Consider the following 24,404-nt stretch of genomic DNA (forward strand, 5'->3'; position numbering starts at 1 on the left):
TCCTGGAGGGGCTCTGAGTGTCTCCTCTCCACCCTGCTCACAGTGCCAACCCCTGGTGCTCCAAGACAAGAAGACTCTCTTGGTCTCCACAGGCCCTCAACTTCTCCTCGATCAGACTCTTACGCCACCCCTTTTTGGCCATCCAATTCATCGTCATGTCTCCGTCCTCAATGGTCTTTTTGCTCTTTGGGTGCCTGAAGAGGCTACAGCAAGACCTGTTGCTCCGTTGCTTGTTGAAACAACGCTGAGCACACTTTTACCAATACTGAAAAAGACAGCCGAGAAGAACGTTAATCGTCCTTAAAACCCAACCTCTATGCAGCCAGTTTATCAAGTTAACTAAACAAAGAAACACGGTTTGAGAAAACATTTATTAAGTCATAATAATTATATTGACAAGAGTAAATTTGGAACACCAATACAGCATTTTCACAATGAAAATATGGAGCTCAGCAATCATTTTGGAGGATAGTTTTTGTTTATGAACATCCACCCAGAAGCCTGGATCTATCCGTGATAAAGTCATACCCAAGTAAAGTAGCTACTGCCTGTCCCTTGACTGTCCGTGGTCACAGCATGTTTGTCAAAGATTTATGGTAAAAACAGAAACCCAAAATATTAATCTACTGATTAAAAATACAAATGTTTTGGATTCCTCTTAGAGATTGGGTTCAACCAGACTACACCATGTAAGCAAACAATTCATAGCCTTCTTCGGTTCCTAAACGTATACGCATAATGTGCAAATTATTATCATCTGACGAACAGCAAACCTTGACTGAAGCGTAACATGTCGTGCCTGGTAGTAACATGATTCAGGCATAAAACAATATACCATGTTACAGTCTAGAATGTGACATCTTTAAAAACGCTGGAACGTCTTGGGGATGGTTCTCATGGAGTCTTGGAGACACTAATGTGGTCATGTGCAGTGTTCCAACGAGACAGCTCTACTTGGGGAAGACCGTGACCACGTCATAGCCTTCGGGTGGAGTCACTCGCTCGCGTGCGTGTTTCTCGCAGTAGATCTGGTCCTCCACGAAGAAATGTCCCTTCTGTTTCAGGTTGACGTCACAATTGGAGCAGGTGTAGCACTCGGGGTGACGAAACTTGTCCCGCAACTTGACAACCATCCCTCTGAGTTTGGGAAAGAAGAAATCACAAACTAAAATGGTTAGGTCAAATAAATCTAAAATCTGTAAAAACTTCCTATGAAAACCCTCTTCAGAATGCATTATTTGCCCATAATGCATTATGTAGATATTTATGAGCACCTCTTAGCACATAACATTAATAAAGCATTATGAGCAGGCAGCATAATACCCCATGTAGCAAAGTCTTAGAATGCCCAATATAAAAGCTATAAAAAAAAAAAATTAAAAAGTGATTTTCTGACAGATTTGCGGTGACAGAAAACACCCTCTCTCTTGCTAGAAACTCGTTGCAGATTTTCTTACTTTTAATCCTACCCTGTGATGTCACATAGAAGCCTTTTTCAGGACCTTATCTTTTCAACCACAGATAATAGGGGGCAGGGGGATGCTGTTTTCACATATACAGACACTGGTTTGGTGCTGTAGATAATGAATAGGAGGTTGAAACGTGGCGGAATTGCCCTTTAAGTCTTAACACTTTATTACCATGTGCTAAGGACCCCTAAAGTACACAGCTGTCGGCAGCATGCTTACATCATGGCTGTAGATCAGCCAATTTAATTGACATGTGACACAAAACACTTCTCCTGTGACATTCCATTTAAAAAAAAAAAAAAAAAAACTTTACGACAAATAAGGAATATTTAGGAAATTAGTAAAATACAGTATTTGATCTTAGTGTAGCAACTGAGGCTGCATTTACACAGCCATCCTAGGAACCCAATGCAGAATGTACATAAACAATCTTCTTTCCTGACTGTCCACACTGTTGCTCATGCGACTAGGGTTGCAAAGGTACCGCTAATTTACTAAAGTTAAATTGATTAACCGGTAAAACATGAATCTATAGTAACATTGGTAATTTATACTTAAATAACTTTAAAAAAAAATGTATTCATATATAGTATTCCTTGTTTATATCCATGTCAATGTAGCCAATTAGTTCCTAATTTATATTTCATGCTGAAACCCTCATATTAAACAAAATGGTATTCACCAAGTTTGTTTATATTTAGGCTAATGTTTTACAGCTTTGTCATTCAATTTTACATGTGATAAGGCCACACGGAGGGCCAGAGATAATTACTATGGAACGCCGTTTGGGTCTTTGTGTGTCAAAAAAGATACGTCAGATATCTGACGTGTCAAATAAGCTTGTTGACCAATCAGAACGCGAATATGACTGTACGTCACAATAATTTAACAGTTCATTAATTTGACAGTTACACATTGATTACACTATCACTCGTCGGTCATATATGTCACAACGATACGCATGCTATGATGCTGGTAAAGGTGCCTGTACCGCACGAACGCAGACAAACTTCCAAGCTTTAGAGACAGTGCTGGTCGTAAAAAAGCTAGCTAGCTGATGGATGCAAACAACGTCATTTTGCTATGTTTTTGGGGAAGAACAATCTGTTGTTTCAGTAGCTATAGTTAACTAGCTAAGTGTCACCTAAAAACACCCCTAATTTATAAGACAGTTCTTGTTTGATTAAAGGTGGTCGTACCCACCTATGTGAAGCTTGCCACAATAAAGATGAGTCACAATAGTGGAATTTGCACTTTGCATTCAAAAAAAAAAAAAAAAAAAGAAGGTCTCTCAATGAAAGTCATGCAAATAATACAAATAGTGGAATCATGCCATGATGGAATAGATCACAAGGTTGGAATGTCCTTAAACTCAACAAAAAGACTGAAAATCTGGATGTATTAGATCAGCGGTCACCAACCTTTTCTAGGTCAAAATGCAGAGATCTACCGCTCTGATTTTTTATTAACATGACTTAAAAAATGTAAGTCTATGCAACATTAACCAATGAAAAACAGTACTGTAGCAATGAGGTTTGTGCAGTAAGCTATAGGCCTAATACATTACGGACTTTGCTTGAATTTACCTGCCAATGCATCCAAATTTGAGGTAGGCTATATAATCACACCGGTAATAGATCCATTGTTGCATTACTTGTGAGGCACAGCTGAGTGAGCATACATTTTAATAATTTGCATTTTATTTTACTGGGTTGATGGTGCCTGCATCTGATGGTCAGTTTCAGTGGAGGGAGAGAGCAGCAGACTGAGGGTCCGTCTCTCAACATCCCTCCGCTCTCCCTTTCCTCCACGGACACTGACCAAAACGGGACACACCGTCTTCCAGCTAATGTCGAAACTCGAGTCACGTTGCATTATTTCTGCCTCATGCACGATTTCATGTTGTTAGTCCTATGAACAGAGAAAAATAAATATTCCTTGATATTTAAAAAAAAGACCCAAGCCGCTAATAATAACAACGCCTATAGATACACTTTCCTACTCATTCATTACTGCTGCACTTCTTGTTGTAGCACTGAGTGAAAATAGGAAGAAAGCACATTTTATGGCTTATAAAAGGTGTTGAATACAAAGTGTTGACAGTGCCGAGTAAGAACTTAAACATGAACTCAGAGTTTAGCTTTCTTTTATGCCTGCTACGTTACTGCAGACTTGGTCATCTGAGCAATCTGATTGGCCAGCGGTAGCATAGTGCACTTGATTTCCTCTCCAGGCCCACCGGGAAGGCAGAGTTTGTACCTTCAGACACATGAAATGGCAACAGTTTGCCAGTTTGCGCGCAGGGCAGCTGAATTGGCTGCACCTACCAACAACAGCCTGAGACTATTGAAAAAGAATAATAATAATAATAATAATAATAATAATAATAATAATAATAATAATAAATGCTTTATCGTTGGGTTTTTTACATAAATGTTTGGCGATCGACTAGAAATGCCTTGGAGATCGACAAGTCAATCGACCGCGATCGACCAGTTGGTGACCACCGTATAAAACGTTTGAATTGTATTGGGGGCATACTTACTTCACTGTAAAGCCTTACCTATGGATTGTGGATCAATTACATGGGGTATCAGTCTACTCAGTGACACCCAGAGAACATTAGTGTCATATAGCTCTTATTGCGGGACTCTGAAACCACTGTAAATTGAGACATGTATTGTACCAGTCAACCTACTATGTGTATTGAACATGATTCCCGAGGAAAAACAATACAACGTGGATGTTTTGGAGTCTGATAACTCGAGGTTTTTTTGGGGGAAAAAAGCACTTGGGTACTGAGTAGGCTGATGCCTAACGATTGGGGATCTATGAAACGGGGTAAGGCTGTACAGTGCAATATGAACGTCAATACGCACAATAGGCTGACTGGAGAGGTGATTTCCCACAGTCAAGGTCCCACAATAAGAGCTACAACGCTAATATTTCCGTAAACTCTTCACAGTTGTGTTCTCTAGGTGTCAACGCGTAGACCGATACCCCATTTCATTGCTCCACATTCCAACCATGTTTAACATCATCAATTATAAATATTGCATGATTTCACCATTTGAAACCTTCTGCATCCCTTTCAAAGAGAGACTTGCTTATAACGTTAGTTTTGGGCAACAGGGTTAAGTAGCAGGCTAGCTAGTTATTTCAATAGGAGAACAAGTGGCTACCTAGCTAATACATACTCACATTGATTCCTAACTCATTGCTAAGAATATTGAAAATTCCTGCATGTTCTACTGTTCATTGTTTTCAAGCTGGTCGCGTTGGCGCTAGCTAGGTCCCAACTAAACCTAGCTAGTTACCCCAGAAGTTGCTGAGAACATCTGTATCAAAAGAAATGTGCACACATTTTTTGATCCTGATCCAATTTCAAATGCTCACACAGACATTTTCACATTCGGTCAAACAAATAAGGACTTATTACCAACGCGGTACTGTACAGCTTTGACAGCGATCGTAATGGTGGCCCTTGGCTTGCACGTGCAAATTCAGCGCACACAACATTCTACAATGGAATTGTGTTATTTGGCGTGTCAAATTAAACGCTTATTTCACAAGTCAAAGTCTTATTTGACCTGCATCTTTTTTTTGACACGCAAAGACCAAAACGGCCTTCCATAAATTACAGACAACCGACAATCTGAAGCACCCCCAAAAAAAGGCCACTAGACACCCCCCAAAATACTTGAAAGTTACCAAGAATTCGGTGGTTTACTGGTAAACTTCAAAAAAGGTTTCCAGTAATATAACCTCCCTTTGCAATCCTACACGTGAACCATAGCAGATTGCAGCATTCACACTGATGTAGCCTCTGAAATAGCACACAGATGCAATGCTAATTTCCAGTCACTGATCCTTTACATTTTGTCAGAGGCTGTGTGACTGCTGCCCCCCAATGGACAATGGACAACGAAGTTTGTCAAACTACACGTCGATCGTGCTGTTCGCACAACACGTCGAAGTTAGTAGACAAAGACATCTGATCAATGGGGGGGGGGGGGGGGGGGGGGGCAGTGCAGGGAGCAGCAGCGAGGTAAATAAATGTATGCGTGAAGTAGAGAATCCCATACATGCGCAGAAGGTAAGATTGTTTGGCTATTGAAGAGGCATCCAGATTTCAGCCACCTTTTAATTTTTGGATGCTTGTCATATTATTATTATTATTATTATTATTATTATTATTATTATTATTATTATTATTATTATTATTATTATTATTATTATTATTATTATTATTATTATTATTATTATTATTATTATTATTATTATTATTATTATTATACCCTACATTACTCATCTCATATGTATATGTATATACTGTACTCTATATCATCTACTGCATCTTTATGTAATACATGTATCACTAGCCACTTTAACTATGCCACTTTGTTTACATACCCTACATTACTCATCTCATATGTATATACTGTACTCGATACCATCTACTGCGTCTTGCCTATGCCATTCTGTACCATCACTCATTCATATATCTTTATGTACATATTCTTTAGCCCTTTACACTTGTGTGTATGAGGTAGTAGTTTTGGAATTGTTAGATTACTTGATGGTTATTACTGCATTGTCGGAACTAGAAGCACAAGCATTTCGCTACACTCGTGTCAACATCTGCTAACTGTATGTGACAAATACATTTGATTTGATGTTAATGGCAGGTCATGTGCAAAACAACACTTCAGAGCAAAAGAAAATCTGATCTGCTCATCCAGATTGAGGTCGCATATCGTAACTGTACCAGGATTGAGAACCACATAAATGTGGAATTACATCAGAACTCAAAAGATCAGATTCCATGTGTTTTTGGCTGTTTACACATTCTGGAGAAAAAAAAATACTATAGGTATCAAATATGCCATCGGGAATTGGTCTGCCTGTGTTAACGTAGCCTATGAGACTGGGCCTGTATTCATAAATCGTCTCAGAGTAGGCGTGGATCTCCTCATCAAATCACCGTGAGCAAAAACGCAAAGATCACAATATTACCGTGACATCTCAACTGTTTGAATAATCATACGCTGTACTTACACAATCCCTGATCCACATTTGTCACAGATTGGTAACTTGTTTGCATTTCCCACTGTTGAGACCATTTTGGCGGCGGGGGCCTTCACACTCCTAAACCCAGAGGGCTTATCAGGATCTGCAATCAAGAGGAGACATGCCATCATGGTTTGTTAAGCCACTTACCAATTGCCATTAAATATTTGGAAAACCTTGTAAAATATAGCAAAGGCTCTTCGTGTCACACAGAGATACAACACATTGTGTTCACCAGTCTGTTACCAACTATAGAATCAAAATGACCGTTTAACACACTACTTAGCTGAACCAAATCTATTCAAAAACAATTGCCAATTACGTCATGTTAAAACTCCAAAACATGACAAAGTTATAACCCAGTTCGACAATGCGAAACATAAGTGCTCGTGTCGAAACAGGCACTCATTTCTCAGCCTCTAAATTCTGCAACATCATTGCAATGGTGGCAATTTACACAGCGTTATAATCCAATCCAACTGGATACGCAATCCGTGTGATGCAACCCAAAAATGGTTGCATTGCAAACCCATGTTGAAGTAAATGCCACATTTTATTTATCCGTTATTTTACCAGGTAAGTTGACTGAGAACACGTTCTCATTTGCAGCAACGACCTGGGGAATAGTTACAGGGGAGAGGAGGGGGATTAATGAGCCAATTGTAAACTGGGGATTATTAGGTGACCCTGATGGTTTGAGGGCCAGATTAGGAATTTAGCCAGGACACCGGGGTTAACACCCCTACTCCTACGGTAAGTGCCATGGGATCTTTAATGACCTCAGAGAGTCAGGACACCCGTTTAACGTCCCATCCAATCACTGCCCTGGGGCATTGGGATATTTTATTTTAGACCAGAGGAAAAAAAGAGTGCCTCCTACTGGCCCTCCAACACCTCTTCAAGCAGCATCTGGTCTCCCATCCAGGAACTGCTTAGCTTCAGGGCTTTAAACACTACATGAATATCAACTGCATACATGTGTGAATAAGTACCTGACTCCAGAATCTCCTGCAGCACCTTGAACGAAGCGGACTGTCGAGGAGGCTCATCAGCCTCTTGGTTTTCCTGCAGCATTTTGTAGACCTCAGAGTCTGCCACTGTTGGGCTGCAAAACAAATTAACACACTATCAAATCAATACCAGTTGACATACAATGAGTCGTATAGTACAAAGGCGTGGTCAAATCGAGCACAAACAAACGATAAGGCCTCAAAACATTGCTATGTTTCCTTGGGTCAGAGCTGAGTTCGAGTTTGACCTCTAACAAACACACTGTAAACATCTAATAAGTGAAAATGCAGTGCATTCTGCTCTAGTAAGACATCGTAAATTGAGGAATGATACCCAGCGAGTAAAACTCGACACAATTACATTATTGCAACCAGCTGGGATTGATCCTTACATGTTGCTGGGCTCGTTAGCGGCAGTGGCAATGGTTTTCACGTCATCCACGGCCGTGTTAAAGTCCTTGATGTTCTCGGAGGAGTAGAGACCGGCAGGGTTGTTGTACTGATTGGTTACCACCTTGGGGCCAAACCCGGCGAATGGCAGGGCGCTCCTGTTGTGGGCGGAACCTATGGGTTTCACCTCCTGCAAGTTGGGTGTAGCCAGGGATAAAGAAAGTAATGAGTACTAGACAAAAATCAGTTATACTACAAATATAAAATACTGGTCAATGCCATCTCTCACACATGCCTTGATAGAAACAGTATGACAGTTACTTGACTAATATGTGGATATTAGAGGTAAAGAATAGCATAGTCAAAAGGATATTTTGGTACTTCCTTCATGATAACAGGTAAACACAGGGCCGACTATGACAAAATACAGTGACATGCAAAGCATTAAAAGCTCAAGTGAATTTAAAAAAAATGCGCAAAACATATTTTCTATGTATTCTGCGACCAAAATGCACTGTGTTTGTGACATCCCTGAAAGCTGTGGAGGACTGACAAATCACACTATTCCTACATTAATTCACACTTTGGCCTCAATTTCCCATCCACTAGGCAGGAACTGAGTCTTACGTCAGAGCTTGGCTGATAAAACCATGGTCTCCTAGGAGATCGCCTGTTGGGAAGTAAACAATGACCTCATCGTTTGCAGTATAAAAACCCAAGCCTTTGTTTGTGCAGTGGGGATGTGAAAGATTGCAGACACTGGACCATTTCCTATGTGAGTAAGGGATTTTCCAGTTAATTACGCCATGACAGAGCAGGGACATAGCTCTAAGTCACCTTACGAATGCCTAATTTCCTAATATCTTTGGTCTGAGTGAAGTAGGATATAAAAGACAGACACACCTGCGGCTCAGATGCGAGATTCATCTTGTACGGGTTGGTCTTTCCATCCTCAGAAGAGAGCGGTGACCAGATTTTAGTTTCTGATCTAAAAAAAATAAAAGAGTCAAAGACCATACACAAACTTGCAATAAAATGTTTTATTCAGACATGCAATAAAACATGAAAGATATCCAAAAGAGAATACAAATGTGTACAGAGCAGGCCTCGAACCTGTTGATGGGACAACAACCATTTCTAAAGAACATATTTTATAGGGGTAATCTGCAGTTCAAAACAAAGTGACACCACCCCCATTTTGGTAAAAAGCTAAAGGGATGGGTTGGAGAAATGTAGCTAGTCTTAAATTAATATACAGAGCTATGAATGCAAGGACTGTCCATCCATGATATACATACATTCATACATACATACATACATACAATTTACAAACACAGTAAAACAAGCTTCTATTGTGTGTTCTGGGGTATAGCTATCTATCATTAACGTAAAAAGTATGTAGAAAACACAGATTTCCCCTTTAAGGAAAGCACCACTCACATCAAGTGTCCTGCCCAAGTTGGTACATCAACATTTAAAAGCCCCCCCCCCATAGGAAGTTGCTAACCCTATATTGATGTAATTTCCTGTCCTAGAGATGCACGTTTAGGTTCCACCTCCAACGAATGTCCTGGCCTATCTTTGACTTTGCAACCATTGGTAAGCAGGCTGCTGGCAGGCTTTGGCCATTGGTAGGAAAGTCAAGTCAGCCCGTGCTCATGGTTCTCACAGGGAAGTGAATTGACAGGCTAGAAATGATTTTGCTCATGAACGCCGCAATTGACATGTAACTAACTATACAGCGCATTCGGAAAGTATTCAGACCCCTTGACTTTTCCCACATTATTACAACCTTATTCTAAAATTAATTAAATAATGTTATACTAAATCAGCACGCAATACCCCATAATGACAAAGCAAAAACAGGTTTTTAGAAATGTTTGCTACTATTAAAAATAACTGAAATATCACATTTACATAAGTATTCAGACCCTTTACTCAGTACTTTGTTGAAGCACGTTTGGCAGCGATTACAGCCTCATGTCTTCGTGGGTATGACGCTACAAGCTTGGCACTCCTGTATTTGGGGAGTTTCTCCCATTCTCCTCTGCAGATCCTCTCATGCTCGGTCAGGTTGGATGGGGTGTGTCGCTGCACAGCTATTTTCAGGTCTCCTCAGAGATGTTTGATCGAGTCCGGGCTCTGGCTGGGTCACTCAAGGACATTCAGACTCGTCTTGAAGCTACTCCTGCATTGTCTTGGCGATAGCAAAAGCACTTAGGGTCATAATCCTGTTGGAAAGTGAACCTTCACCCCAGCCAGAGGTCGAGCACTCTGGAGCAGGTTTTCATCAAGGATCTCGCTGTACTTTGCTCCGTTCATCTCACCTCGATCCTGACTAGTCTCCCAGTCCCTGCCGCTGAAAAACATCCCCACAGCATGATGCTTCCACCATCATGCTTCACCGTAGGGATGGTGCCAGGTTTCTTCCAGACGTGATGCTTGGCATTCAGGCCAAAGAGTAAAACATTGTTTTTTTTTAAATTAACCTTTATTTAACCAAGTAGGCCAGTTGAGAACAAGTTCTCATTTACAATTGTGACCCGGCCAAGATAAGGCAAAGCAGTGCGACAAAAACAACAGTTACACATAAACATACAGTCAATAACACAATAGAAAATTATGATTTTTCCAGTTATGTACAGTGATCTTGGTTTCGTCAGACTCGAGAATCTTGTTTCTCATGGTCAGAGTCCTTCAGGTGCCCTTTGGCAAACTGCAAGCGTGATGTCATGTGCTTTTTTACTGAGGAGCGGCTTCCGTCAGGCCACTCTACCATAAAGTCCTGATTGGTGATTGCTGCAGAGATGGGAGAACCTTCCAGAAGGACAACCATCTCCACAGAGGAACACTGGAGCTCTGTCAGAGTGACTAGCGGGTTCTTGGTTACCTCTCTGACCAAGGCCCTTATTGGGTAACGTAACATTTTGAAAAAGTCAATGGGTCTGAATACTTTCCAAATGCACTGTACACACACACAAGTTTGGGGTCACTTGGAAAACAAGGACATTTCTATGAAAACATACATGAAATGAGTTGCAAAATGAATAGGAAATATAGTCAAGACATTGACAAGGTTATAAATAATGATTTTTAATTGAAATAATAATTGTGTCCTTCAAACTTTGCTTTTGTCAAAGAATCCTCCATTTGCAGCAATTATAGCCTTCCAGACCTTTGGCATTCTAGTTGTCAATTTGTTGAGGTAATCTGAAGAGATTTAACCCCATGCTTCCTGAAACACCTCCCACAAGTTGGATTGGCTTGATGGGCACTTCTTACGTACCATACGGTCATGCTGCTCCCACAACAGCCCAATAGGGTTGAGATCCGGTGACTGTGCTGGCCACTCCATTATAGACAGAATACCAGCTGACAGATTCTTCCCTAAATAGTTATTGCATAGTTTTTATCTGTGCTTTGGGTCATTGTCCTGTTGTAGGATGAAATTGGCTGCAATTAAGCGTCGTCCACAGGGTATGGCATGGGGTTGCAAAATGAAGTGAGAGCCTTCCATCTTCAAGGTCCCGTTTACCCTGTACAAATCTCCCACTTTACCATTGCCAAAGCACCCCCAGACCATAACATTGCCTCCACCATGCTTGACAGATAGCGTCAAGCACTCCTCCAGCATCTTTTCATTTTTTCTGTGTCTCACGAATGTTCTTTGTGATCCGAACACCTCAAACTTAGATTTGTCTGTCCAACACTTTTTTCCGATCTTCCTTTGTCCAGTGTCAGTTCTTTGGCCCATCTTAATCTTATATTTTTATTGGCCAGACTGAGATATGGCTTTTTCTTTGCAACTCTGCCTAGAAGGTCAGCATCCCGGAGTCGCCTCTTCACTGTTGACATTGAGACTGGTGTTTTGCGGGTACTATTTAATGAAGCTGCCAGTTGAGGACTTGTGAGGTGTCTGTTTCTCAAACTAATGTACTTGTCCTCTTGCTCAGTTGTGCACCAGGGCCTCCCACTCTTTCTATTCTGGTTAGAGTCTGTTTGCACTGTTCTGTGAAGGGAGTAGTACACAGCGTTGTACAAGATCTTCAGTTTCTTGGCAATTTCTCACATGGAATATCCTTCATTTCTCAGAACAAGAATAGACTGACGAGCACCAGAAGACAATTCTTTGTTTCTAGCCATTTTGAGCCTGTAAACGAACCCACAAAATGCTGATTTCCAGTTTTCAGCTGTGCTAACAATTGCAAAAGGTTTTCTAAAGATCAATTAGCCTTTTAAGATGATAAACTTGGATTAGCTAACACAACGTGCCATTGGAATACAGGAGTGATGGTTGCTGATCATGGGCCTCTGTACGCTTATGTAGATATTCCATTAAAAATCTGCAGTTCCAGCTACAATAGTCATTTACAACATTAACAATGTCTACACTGTATTTGATCAATTTGATATTATTTTAATGTTGGTTTTTTTTGCTTTTCTTTCAAAAACAAGGACGTTTCTATGTGACCCTAAACTTTTGAACGGTAGTGTATATACACACACAGACACTTAAATTTGTAAAAAATTAAATGAAAAAACACTGACTAGTTATAATAAGTGAATATTGACAAATAAACCATAGATTATGGTGATTTTCAGGAGGGAAAAAAAAAGCGGAGGTGCAAAAATCTAAGTTTGCACCCCCGAGTTTAATTTGCTCCATGGCTCAGGCAGCCAAGTGGACAAAAGGCAGTTTGGCTCATCTCTGTCACAAAGAGGAATAACTTTTCAGCTGTTTCTGATTAACAAACAATGCCACGCTGTGGTAACATTCAAATAAAACCCAGCCCTGAAACAAAACGGAGGCTGAAAAGAATGTGTATGTCATATCACAGGAAGAGACAACACATTCACATGGACTTACACGAAGTGGGCCGTTCGGGTGTACCACTTCAAGCCCAAATATGTCCTACTTTGACTAAAACAATGACTTAAATTGTTGCGCAACATCATGGGTAGGCTCTGGCCATCGTCTTTCAGCTCGAAAAAGTGAATTTCTACTGGCTAGGGCGTTTAACCTCAGACATAAACAAATCCAAGGTCCCCCCCCCCTCCCTCACCATTTGAACCATGCAATTTAGTATCTCTTACATATAACCACATCAGGTGTCAGAGATACTGTACTTCTGTGCACATTTGCTGAATTGTTCCATGATTCCGTGCTTTTTGAACCCATCCAGGTCTATGGAAAACTGCAACTCCCTACCTGTCGACGGAGAGGATCATTTCCTCTAAGCAGCCCTTGATCTTGTTCTGTGCCTGCAGGTGAGTCATGCTCTCAGTGGGCTCTCCATCGATGGCCAGGATCTGATCCCCGACACTCAGACTGGCCTGGGCAGCCTTACTGCCAGGAGTGATCTGAAATATTCAGTACGTCAACATACTCAACTTCCTTATCACATTTGGGACCGAGGAATCTGGGATTCTTCTATGACATTTCAGGAGGACACAGATCCTTTGGCTAAACTCTTGAGCGTCCCATGGCAGGTTGTTATGTGGTGAATATGGGTACAGTCTCAGTTGACAGACAGGATTAGTAACACTAGAAAAGTATGATGGTGACTAAGGATTCAAAGGGAGGTCTTAGAGAAATTGAACAAATAACAAGAATCGGTTTCAAAACACACTTAACAATATAGTTTGTCGTCAGAGTGTGCATAGCAGTCATTCATTCAGTTACATCTACAACACTTCAAAAGGTTCATCATTCGTTGCACTGAAATCCTCAATACACCTGGCCAGTTTTTCTTCAATATGTACTTCTGAGAAAACGTTGGGAGGGCTAAACATTGTGGGCCAGTTGAGGGCAAATGTTAGGTTGGTGAAGACAAGAGTGAAGTTCCGTGCCCCACCTAAGAGGATATAGGTGAAACACTGTCTCACGGGATGTGATCTTGCTTACCCACAAAATGTGCTGTACTGTAGGAAATGTCTGAGAAAACAACACTATATAATTGGTTGCTAATGCCCTCTAGGTAAACTAAACAATGCATAGACCTATACAGACTTGGATGGATATATTGGCCAAACAATGGAAGATTGTCATCTAGAACTAGACTAGGCCAATTCATGGACGAATTTAACAGTAGCACATGGTAGCACACTTTGCACAACACAACACGGTGAAGCTGGTTTCTCCGAAAAGGCCGTTTAGAGTCAATTAAGTTTTATTGAACGGCCATCTGGCATAATGACCCGAAAAGTCACTTTCTCCTGACCCTCAAATGGCAATAGATTATTGGTGAGGTAATGAAAATAATCTTTACAGCAGCGAGAAAGAGCGCTTCCCCTCGTGCCTCACGGAAAAGGTGTTCCGAGTCAGCAAGTGAAAGTTCCGCCACCGGACAGGCCAGATGCGGTTACATTGTAAAGAAAATAGATTATAAAAAGTGACAGGCTCTCTGAAACAACACTTACCCGCGAGATAGTCAAGGGTTGTTCAAAATCCTTCCCACCAACTAGACGGAATCCCCAAGGTCCAGGACCTTGCACGACAACCCGTAGAGGCATAGCCTACTTCCAAATTTGCCGAATCCGAGTTTAAAAAAAAGAAAGTATAATTCTTAGACAGCCTGTCTTTGCCCTGACAAATATGACATGTGTGAACAAACTTCGATGAGGCTTTTGTGTAGCTAAAAGTAAAGGGGGCGGTTCCTGTTGCAAAGCTGAGCGAATAGTTTGAGATGTTTTCACCCTGATAAGATCGATTTCCTATGTTAGTTCAAGGATGTACCGTTACGTCACCATATTATATGCAAGCTTACCATTTATGGAAGACCCATTTCCCAGGATGTGGAATGTGCCGCTCCCTGAATTCCTGCCATTTGCTCCACTAAGTAGGCAACAGCCGACAAAAACTGAAACGACCCATTGTGTGTGTAGGCCTACATTCTCTACTTTTTCATATGCATTGCAAAACGAATGGTAAATAATAACAATGTGACAACAATTCTATTGTAGGAGTTAGTTAGGAGACAAGCAAATTAATTTAGGGCCTTCACAGCCAACCTGGTGTCAGAGAATTTCGTATTATTCTGTATGAAAATCCGACACACTCCTTATAACATATTACTTTTTGTATGGTATTATTCATTTGTGATTACAATTCGTATGATGTTACATATGTTACACATTTGAAAAACATACAATATGTTACGAATTTTCTAAATGGATGAAATGTTACAATTTCCAATTTGTTGTTGCTTACGTTAGCTAGGTGGCTAACGCTAAATTAGCTATCTGGCTAACATTAGCTAGGCAACGGATTAGGGTTAGGAGTTAGAGCATACTTAAATTCAAACAGGACACCAGGTAAGACAGGAGAAGTACTTCAGATATAACAGACTGGCCCCAGCCCCCAACACATAAACTATTGCAGCATAAATACTGGAGGTTGAGACAGGAGGGGTCAAGAGACACTGTGGCCCCGTCTGACGATACCACCGGACAGGGCCAAACAGGCAGGATATAACCCCACCCACTTTGTCAAAGCACAGCCCCCACACCACTAGAGGGATATTTTGGTTTTAGACTTTGCACTCCGGTACTGCTTGCCGTGCGGTAGCAGAGAAAACAGTCTATAACTTGGGTGACTGGAGTATCTGACAAGTTTTTGGGCTTCCTCTGACACAACCTATTATATAGGTCCCGAATGGCAGGAAGCTTGGCCACAGTGATGTACTGGGCCATACACACTACCCTCTGTAGCGCCTTACAGTCAGATGCCGAGCAGTTGCCATACCTGTCAGGATGCTTTCGATGGTGCAGCTGAAGAACCTTTTAAGCATCTGGAGACCCATGCTAAATCTTTTCAGTCTCTTGAGGGGGAAAAGGTGTTGTCGTGCCCTTTTACGACTGTCTTGGTGTGTTTGGACCATGATAGTTCGTTGGTGATGTGGACACCAAGGAACTTGAAACTCTCGATCTGCTTCACTACAGCCCTGTCGATGTTAATGGGGGCCTGTTCGGCCTGCCTTTTCCTGTAGTCCACGATCAGCTCCTTTGTCTTGCTCACATTGAGGGAGACGTTGTTGTCCTGGCAGCACACTGCCAGGTCTCTGACCTCCCTATATATTGTCTCATTGTTTTCCGTGATCAGGCCTACCACTGTTGTGTTGTAAGCAAACTTAATGATGGTGTTGGAGTCGTGTTTGGCCAAGCAGTCGTGGGTGAACAGGGAGTACAGAAGGGGACTAAGTACACACCTCTGAGGGGTCCCAGTGTTGAGGATCAGCGTGGCAGACATGTTGTTGCCTACCCTTACCACCTGGGGTCTGCCCATCAGGAAGTCCAGGATCCAGTTGCAGAGGTAGGTGTTTAGTCCCAGGGTCCTTAGCTTAGTGATGAGCTTTGTGGGCACTATAGTGTTGAACACTGAACTGTAGTCAATGAACAGCATTCTCACATAGATGTTCCTTTCATCTAGGTGGGAAAGGGCCGTGTGGAGTGTGATTGAGATTGCGTCATCTGTGGATCTGTTGGGGCGGTATGCGAATTGGAGTGGGTCCAGGGTATACGGGAGGATGCTGTTGATGTGAGCCATGACCAGCCTTTCAAAGCATTTCATGGCTACCGACGTGAGTGCTACGGGGTGGTAATCATTTAGGTAGGTTAACTTTGCTTCCTTGGGCACGGGGACAATGGTAGTCTGCTTGAAACATGTAGGTATTACAGACTCAGTCAGGGAGAGGTTGAAAATGTCAGTGAAGACACTTGACAGTTGATCAGCGCAGCATGCTTTGAGGACACGTCCTGGTAATCCATCTGGCCCGTGGCTTTGTGAATGTTGATCTGTTTAAAGGTCTTGCTCACATCGGCTACAGAGAGCATTATCACACAGTCATCCAGAACAGCTGTGCTCTCGTGCATGCTTCAGTGTTGCTTGCCTCGAAATGAACATAAAAGGCATTTAGCTCGTCTGGTAGTCTCGCGTCACTGGGCAGCTCGCGTCTGGGTTTCCCTTTGTTGTCTGTAATAGTTTTCAAGCCCTGCCAAATTGATGAGCATCAGAGCCGGTGTAGTAGGATTCAATCTTAATGCTGTACTTGAAGCTTTGCTTGTTTGATGGTTTGTCTGAGTGCATAGCGGGATTTCTTATAAACGTCCGGATTAGTCTCCCACTCCTTGAAAGCGGCAGCTCTAGCCTTTAGCTCAATGCGGATGTTGCCTGTAATCCATAGCTTCTGGTTTGGATATGTACGTACAGTCATTGTGGAGACGACATCGTCAATACACTTATTGATGAAGCCAATGACTGAGGTGGTATACTCATCAATGCCATTGGATGAATCCCGGAACATATTCCACTCTGTGCTAGCAAACAGTCCTGTAGCTTAACATCCGCGTCATCTGACCACTTCTGTATTAAGCGAGTCACTGGTACTTCCTGCTTTAGTTTTTGCTTGTGAATAGGAATCAGGAGGATAGAATTATGGTCAGATTTGCCCGATGGAGGGAAGGGAGAGCTTTGTATGCATCTCTGTGTGTGGAGTAAAGGTGGTCTAGAGTTTTTCCTCTGGTTGCACATGTGACATTCTGGTAGAAATGAGGTAAAACGGATTTAAATTTGCCTGCGTTAAAGTCCAACTAGGTGTGCCACTTCTGGATGAGCAATTTTTTGTTTGCTTGTGGCCTTCTAGAGTTGATTGAGTGCAGTCTTAGTGCTAGCATCGGTTTGTGGTGGTAAATAGACGGCTACTAATAATATTGATGAGAACTGTCTTGGTAGATAGTGTGGTCTACAGCTTATTATAAGGTACTCTACCTCAGGTGAGAAATACCTTGAGACTTCTTTAATATTAGACATCACGCACCAGCTGTTATTGACAAATAGACACTCACCCCAACCCCTCGTCTTACCAGATGTAGCTTCTCTGTTCTGCCGGTGCATGGAAAATCACGGCAGTTTTATATTATCCGTGACGTCGTTCAGCCACGACTCAGTGTAACATAAGATATTACAGTTTTTAATGTCCCGTTGGTAGAATAATCTTGATTGTAGGCCATCGATTTTATTTTCCAATGATTGCACGTTGGCCAATAGAACGGATGGCAGTGGGAGTTTACTCGCTCGCTTATGAATTCTCAGAAGGCAGCTGTCCTCCGCCCCCTTTATCTCCGTCTTTTCTTCACGCAAATGACGGGGATTTGGGCCTGTTCCCGGGAAAGCAGTATATCCTTCTCGTCGGACTCGTTAAAGGAAAAATATTCTTCCAGTTCGAGGTGAGTAGTCACTGTTCTGATGCCCAGAAGTTATTTTCGGTCATAAGAGTCGGTAGCAGCAACATTATGTACAAAATAAGTTTTAAAAATAAGTAACAAATGCAAAAAAACTGACAAAATAGCATTAAAGGGGCAATCTGCAATTGCTACATTCATTTTTGGATATGTAATTTTATGATATCATTAATTTTATATGTACCCATTGATTCTAATTCATTTATAGTTTAGCTGGCGTATCCCATCAGAACCCAAAAATATACGATTATTTTATGCCAATGTTTGTAAACAAATACTAGATAGCCTCAAAACACGGTTGAAACTATAATTGTGATATCATCGATTGTCAATCCTTGCATCGTTAGCTCTGTTTATGAATTTGAGAGTGGTTACGTTTCTCCAGCCTCATCCCTCAGCTTTATACCGAAAGAGGGGTGTGGAGTACGCTTTATTGTTGTTTCAACTGCTGATTGCCGCTTGAACAATTTGCCAGCTACCTTCTTCATAGCAATACAAAACTTTTTTTACTGCATTGATCACTTTCACTCAGGGGTTAAATTGGGATGTCGTTGGTGGTGTCGGCCTCCCTGTAGCCAAAACGGTTTACTTTTCCATGACCATTTAAACAAACATCTGTTCATTACTGACTGTGCTATCGTCTCCATAATTCATTACATGATCCGTGTTACCCAGGACATCTTAGGTTACAGCATGTCTTTTTTGGAGTTTACCTGTTCTGTGAGTCTGTGGTGTGCATGTGTTTGTGAAAAAAAATAATCACAATAAGCTAAGTCAAACAATGTGTACAAATGGCTGTAAAACAGTTTAACATTTCAGTTGTTTCAAAGTTAGACCTTCTACAGGACATTAAGACACATGGTACTTCAGGATGCTTTATATAGTTTATTAAATATTGCATAATACCGAAATATCAATAATAATATCACAGCAGCAAATAGTGTTGTCTTCATTTTAATATTGACATGGTAACAGCACCGCAAAAAAAATAAGCAAACAAACAAAACCTGTTGCAGGTTGAGCGTCTCGGGAAAACTAATGAACACATAGTTATGATGATTAATAATTTATTTGAAGCGTTGTGTCCCACTTTAGTCCAGTAGCTATCATGTTCTTTAGTACATGTCTTCTCCCATCACAAATACTAAAAAAAACACAAACGGGGAAAACAATAGTAATATCCTTAAATATGACATATGGATACATTTCTGTGATAATCAATCAAATCTAATGAAAATGAGGCACAATTTGCATCTGACATAAGGGCCTTACGATCCTCATCAAATGGCAGCGCAACGTTGCTTCATATGCATCAAAACGGTCTGTGCTCAATAACTCTTCACTCTGTGCTTTGCCCCCCCAAAAAATCCCTCGGGAACAACAGAGAGCTTCATGTGACTTTTCCCATCGCTTGCATTCCATACTTCTTTATTATACATATTTACAATTCTTATTGTGCCAGGCTGTTTAATGTTATACATGTTCATTCAAGCTGACAGCATTGATCCTTGTTAGTGTTATACGGTACTCCACAATCATACATTCATACATCCTGCGATGTTTCGCGGAGCACATTATCCCATCAACATTTTACACGGACTTGTGAGGCTATGATATGATACCACAAGAAGAGTGATTGCTTGTTGCCAAAGTCTATCATACAGTCAGTGTGACATGGAACAGACCTCTCCGCACTCGATTGTCCCTGGACCTTATTCTGTAAGCTTTGCTTGGACTTTGGATGTCATTGTCTCTGTGTTGGAGATGGGTAATAATAGCTATAGCTTAAGTGCTAGCATGGTGGAGACCCCAGAATGAAATAGAACACACTGGGTTATACTGTATCTCTATGGGGTAAACAGCTCACAGCTGAGTCACAATACAACCACTCGGATTATCCTTCAGAAACAAGTTATGGAAGTTATGTACAGCAAACCAAGGGGAGAAATACTGAAATTTACAAACACATGAATGGCCATACAGTAGAAACCCTCATCTATGTTCTCCTACTGCCTGCAAAATACTTCTTGATAGTCATATGAATGATGTAGAGACAAACTCAGCAACCTAGTACAATGTAACTGGTTTCGTTAAAACAACTGTCACACAAGACTATATTCTCATCAATGTTGGCAATTGGCAGTTAACAAGATAGGGAAAAACAATGATGTTGAATGTTCGGGTGTTGTATTGTCTCATTGTCTCAATACTTCTATTCCTTTTCAAGTACAACTGACAGATGAGTAAACAGGCAGAACTGTACTTAAATATCTCACAAGGTAAACATGATAGGTGGCAGCCACTAAAGCCTTAATGCTCAAATCAGTTTTGTTTTTCAAATTCGTTTTGGAATAGTGACTGTCCAAACCGCATGTTACAAGTGAGTGACTAAATCGGATGTGTGTGTGTGTGTGTTCAGATGGCAGTCATTTGCTGACATGGCTACGCTAGTTGTCATAGTAATGATGGTGTGTGCTCAGTGGTGTAGGCTGATTGGTGGTGGTGCTCGTGCTTCCTATCACTCAGAAGCTATGTAGCAAGCTAAGTTGCTAACAATTCCTGACATGGACGTTTCCCAGTTACTTTGAATGCTCAAAAGTAAACATGGTCTTACAGTGTAAGACCACGTTTAAAGCCTCAAAGGATAAGATGATGCAACTTTCAAAACAAAATATTTTTGGGGGGCTCGCCACAGCAGCCAACTACCTAGCTAGGTAGCTGTTTAAGCTTTCTAGAACATTCACTCATTTGTTTGTAAACAATTAACAAGTTAACTAGTTAGTTACCACATGTTCTTGTCAAACGGTCAACAAAGTAGCTAGCAAGCAACAAGATATGCCAAATAACAGTCTATAAACCACTTGAGGGCAAATCAATCAGATTCGACCATTAAGACACAAGTTACATGGCCAGGAATCAGATATGTATCTGACTTCAAACCACCTTCGAAAGGTGGCTAGAAATATCAAGATTCCATGTGGTTTTTGGCTGTTCAAACTGCAGGACAAAGAAAAGATTTGAATCGGAAATGCAAATAAATAGGATTTGAGTCACTGCAAACTGACAATGTGAACATGGCATTAATAGCTTTAAACGATATTTAACATAAGTCATCATTAAGTAGATGAAGTATTACTATAAAGGTAATAATACTAGTTAGATGTTGATAGTCTTATGACAGATATACTTATTTTTGTCTGAGAAACACATTTCAATTCTATTGGCCTAGTGAACCCAGACTACTGTCACGCATGACATTGAGGATTCCTTCGAAGAACGCATAGCAGTGAGGTATAAGGAGGAATAATTTGATACGCACAGAGTAAGAGAGAAGAAAGTAGAGCTGCCACAACACAATACATTCTTATTTCAATCTGCTACGTTTTCAGGATATATTCTGACGTATGGTGGCTGTTACCGGCATAGTGATCTGATGTAGCTCTCAGATTGAGGACCTCTGTCCTCACAGGAAGACTGTTTCAATGCGTTGATATCCGAATTCAAAGCAATCTTCACTGAGGGAGCAATCCAGTTCAAAGATAATGAGTAATGTTTTTCTGGTTGTACCTGCTGGCCTCAAAATAATAATGGCATTGATGTAGTTTAATGCTCTTAAATAGCTTAGCACTCTCTGATGCTACACATAGTCTTCTGTGTATAAAAGGCCCCTGTATCCAACAATATTGGGATATATAATTTGTCAAATGTAAAAAGTAAAATGCTCACAAATTAAAATCAATCGTTACTCAAACAAAGAGTTACATTTACATTTTAATCATTTAGCAGACACTCTTATCCAGAGCGACATACACTTAGTGCATTCAGCTTAAGATAGCTAGGTGGGTCAACCACACATCACAGTCATGGTAAGTACATTTTTCCTCAATAAAGTAGCTATCAGCAAAGTCAGAGCTAGTAAGGGGCGAAAAAAAGTAAAGTGCGAGTGTTAGTTCACAAAAGGCCTTTTTAAACTTCAAATGAATTAGTATACAATTAGTGTGAGGAGAAAGCTCAAAAATGACCTCGGGGCGGAAGTTAAGTGCTTTAAAAAGAGTGGCACACCACGCCTGTCCTGTGGTTTCACTGGAGCCAGTATAGCTGCCACCAAGCTACCTCACAGGAATCACCAAAGATCAGACAGCTAATGTTACTTCTAATTTTACGGGACAGATATGCTGTACAAGATGACAGAAAATCATTTTTTTGAAAAGAGATGTGTAACACATAGGTGTGACACATAGGCATAAAAGCTTGCTTGCACGTACACGCCTTCATACACATGCACGATCTGTCTTAATCAGGTATGTACATAGCACAACCAGTCTTCCTGATTGTGTTAATCACTTCAGCTGACAGAAAGCTGAGCTAATATTAGCTAACGTGTTTGAGCATTTCCAGATTTCTATCATGCACACGAACATGCTCGAATTATAGGACACACCTTGGTTAGAAAACAAAGGCAATACTAAAACGGCATTGGAAGCTTTTGGACTATACTGAGGTAAGAACGCCCGGCTATTTTATGAAGACTACAAGCCTACATTGACTACATTGTCACAAACATGGCTTTATAGTTTTCAGTGCATTCTGAGCTAATGAAACCAAGCCATTCCACAATTCTATACTTAAATTTTTTTTTTTTTTTTTAGAAGTTTACTGTCAGGTCAATGGGTTTTCAAAATTCGAATCAAGGAATATGGTTTGTTGGACCCTGTCCAAGTATGTGCCATCACATACAGCCTGATACCTCCATGGTTTGTCTAACAATACTAGTTACTGGGTTTTCCTAGGAAAAACATGAGTCTTCTAGACGACTTAGCATGTCATGTCGACCTTCAGATGTATGTATCCGCATTCAAAGTCAATGAAAAATGCTTTCGCCAAAAAAGGTCCTGAAAGATAGCTGATGAATAACAGCTCCTATTTCTCTAGCTCATCAACAACACATTTGAGCCCTCGTATACCATCATGGTAGTTATAAGATCCACTCTCTTGATCCATGAACTGCTCTGCTGCTGACCCCCCATATACTGTAGATAGACATTCATGCGCTTCAAAAATACTTTGTATAGTAGTTCACAATCACAATGACACACCGCAGCTACTACATACACTGTACAAGAATACTGACTGAGTGTACAAAACAGTAAGAACACCTTCCTAATATTGAGTTGGGACATGTTGAAAGCTTCCACAGGGATGCTGGCCCATATTGACTCCAATGTCTCCCACAGTTGTGTTAAGTTGGCTGGATGTCCTTTGGGTGGTAGACCATTCGTGAAACACACGGGAAACAGATTGAGCATTAAGAATCCCAGCAGCGTTGCAGTTCTTGACACAAACCGGTCCGCCTGGCACCTACTACCATACCCTGTTCAAAGGCACTTAAATCTTTTGTCTTGCCCATTCACCCTCTGAATGGCACACATACACAATCCATGACTCAATTGTCTCAAGGATTAAAAATGCTTATTTAACCTGTCTCCTCCCCTTCATCTACACTGATGTGAAGTGGATTTAACAAGTGACATCAATAAGGGATCATAGCTTTCACCTGGATTCACCTGGTCAGTCTATGTCATGGAAAAATCTGGTGTTGATAATGTTTTGCAAACTCATTTTATAACGTAGTCTGTATGTGCTGACATTTTGGGAGGATTTTTTTTAAACTAAAAGTTCTATTGTCAGAATAGGATATTATAAATTCCGCCCATGTACTGTGTAGGATATGGTTGGAGTACGTATACACCGCACTGACGTTTGGGCAGTGAGTCAACAGCAAAGCTTCCTCCTGTCTTCGCCTCATGTACATCGACATACCTCACACCAAACTGATCACTTACACCAGACATATTCACCTGGCTGAATGACTATCCTAATTGAAACAATCAAGCGCAATAGTAATGCCTTCCCAAATACTTGAATGGTAACCACGGGTTAGAGCTGGGTTCTCCTCACACTATAAATGTCTGTTGACAGGTTACAAGTTGACCTCTTTCACGTAGTTTCCTGGAAACGTGCCAAACTGTTTGGTCCTCTTTGAGGTACCTGAGAATGAAAAAACAACAACCACATTTGTTAGTCTTTGCACTCAAATGTGCCTACTCAGGCAGAACAAATGTAAGTTGGGCACTCTATTGAACTCTATGTGCTTGAACATCCATGTGAGAATTTCTGAGAAATGACCAACGTGGAAGATTAACCCTCTGCTGTGACTCTGCTGTAA

The 24,404-nt window shown here is 41.0% G+C and overlaps 2 protein-coding genes across 9 annotated transcripts in view; both read right to left on the reverse strand.

The window, feature by feature from the left end:
- Window positions 1-352: 352 nt before the first annotated feature.
- Window positions 353-14,656, reverse strand: pdlim1 (PDZ and LIM domain 1 (elfin)). Its single transcript, XM_036981866.1, has 7 exons — window positions 14,360-14,656; window positions 13,149-13,300; window positions 8,843-8,927; window positions 7,942-8,129; window positions 7,532-7,644; window positions 6,528-6,642; window positions 353-1,137 (listed from the first exon to the last, which is right to left on the reverse strand). The coding sequence occupies exons 1-7, from the start codon at window positions 14,450-14,452 to the stop codon at window positions 951-953; spliced, it is 933 nt and encodes a 310-aa protein (XP_036837761.1). The 5' UTR covers window positions 14,453-14,656; the 3' UTR covers window positions 353-950.
- A 4,392-nt stretch (window positions 14,657-19,048) lies between these two features.
- The window catches only part of LOC110526377 (sorbin and SH3 domain-containing protein 1), an 83,646-nt gene continuing 78,290 nt past the window's right edge, over window positions 19,049-24,404 (reverse strand). For all 8 annotated transcript variants that reach the window (XR_002473938.2, XM_021607324.2, XM_021607332.2 and 5 more), the window contains one exon: window positions 19,049-24,226. Coding sequence is in view for 7 of the 8 variants with exons in the window: in XM_021607324.2 (XP_021462999.2) it covers window positions 24,159-24,226 (68 nt within the window). In the remaining variant the exon portion in view is untranslated. The remainder of the gene's footprint in view (window positions 24,227-24,404) is intronic.

Source organism: Oncorhynchus mykiss, chromosome 1 (assembly GCF_013265735.2).
Source record: "Oncorhynchus mykiss isolate Arlee chromosome 1, USDA_OmykA_1.1, whole genome shotgun sequence".
NCBI classification, from domain to species: domain Eukaryota; kingdom Metazoa; phylum Chordata; class Actinopteri; order Salmoniformes; family Salmonidae; genus Oncorhynchus; species Oncorhynchus mykiss.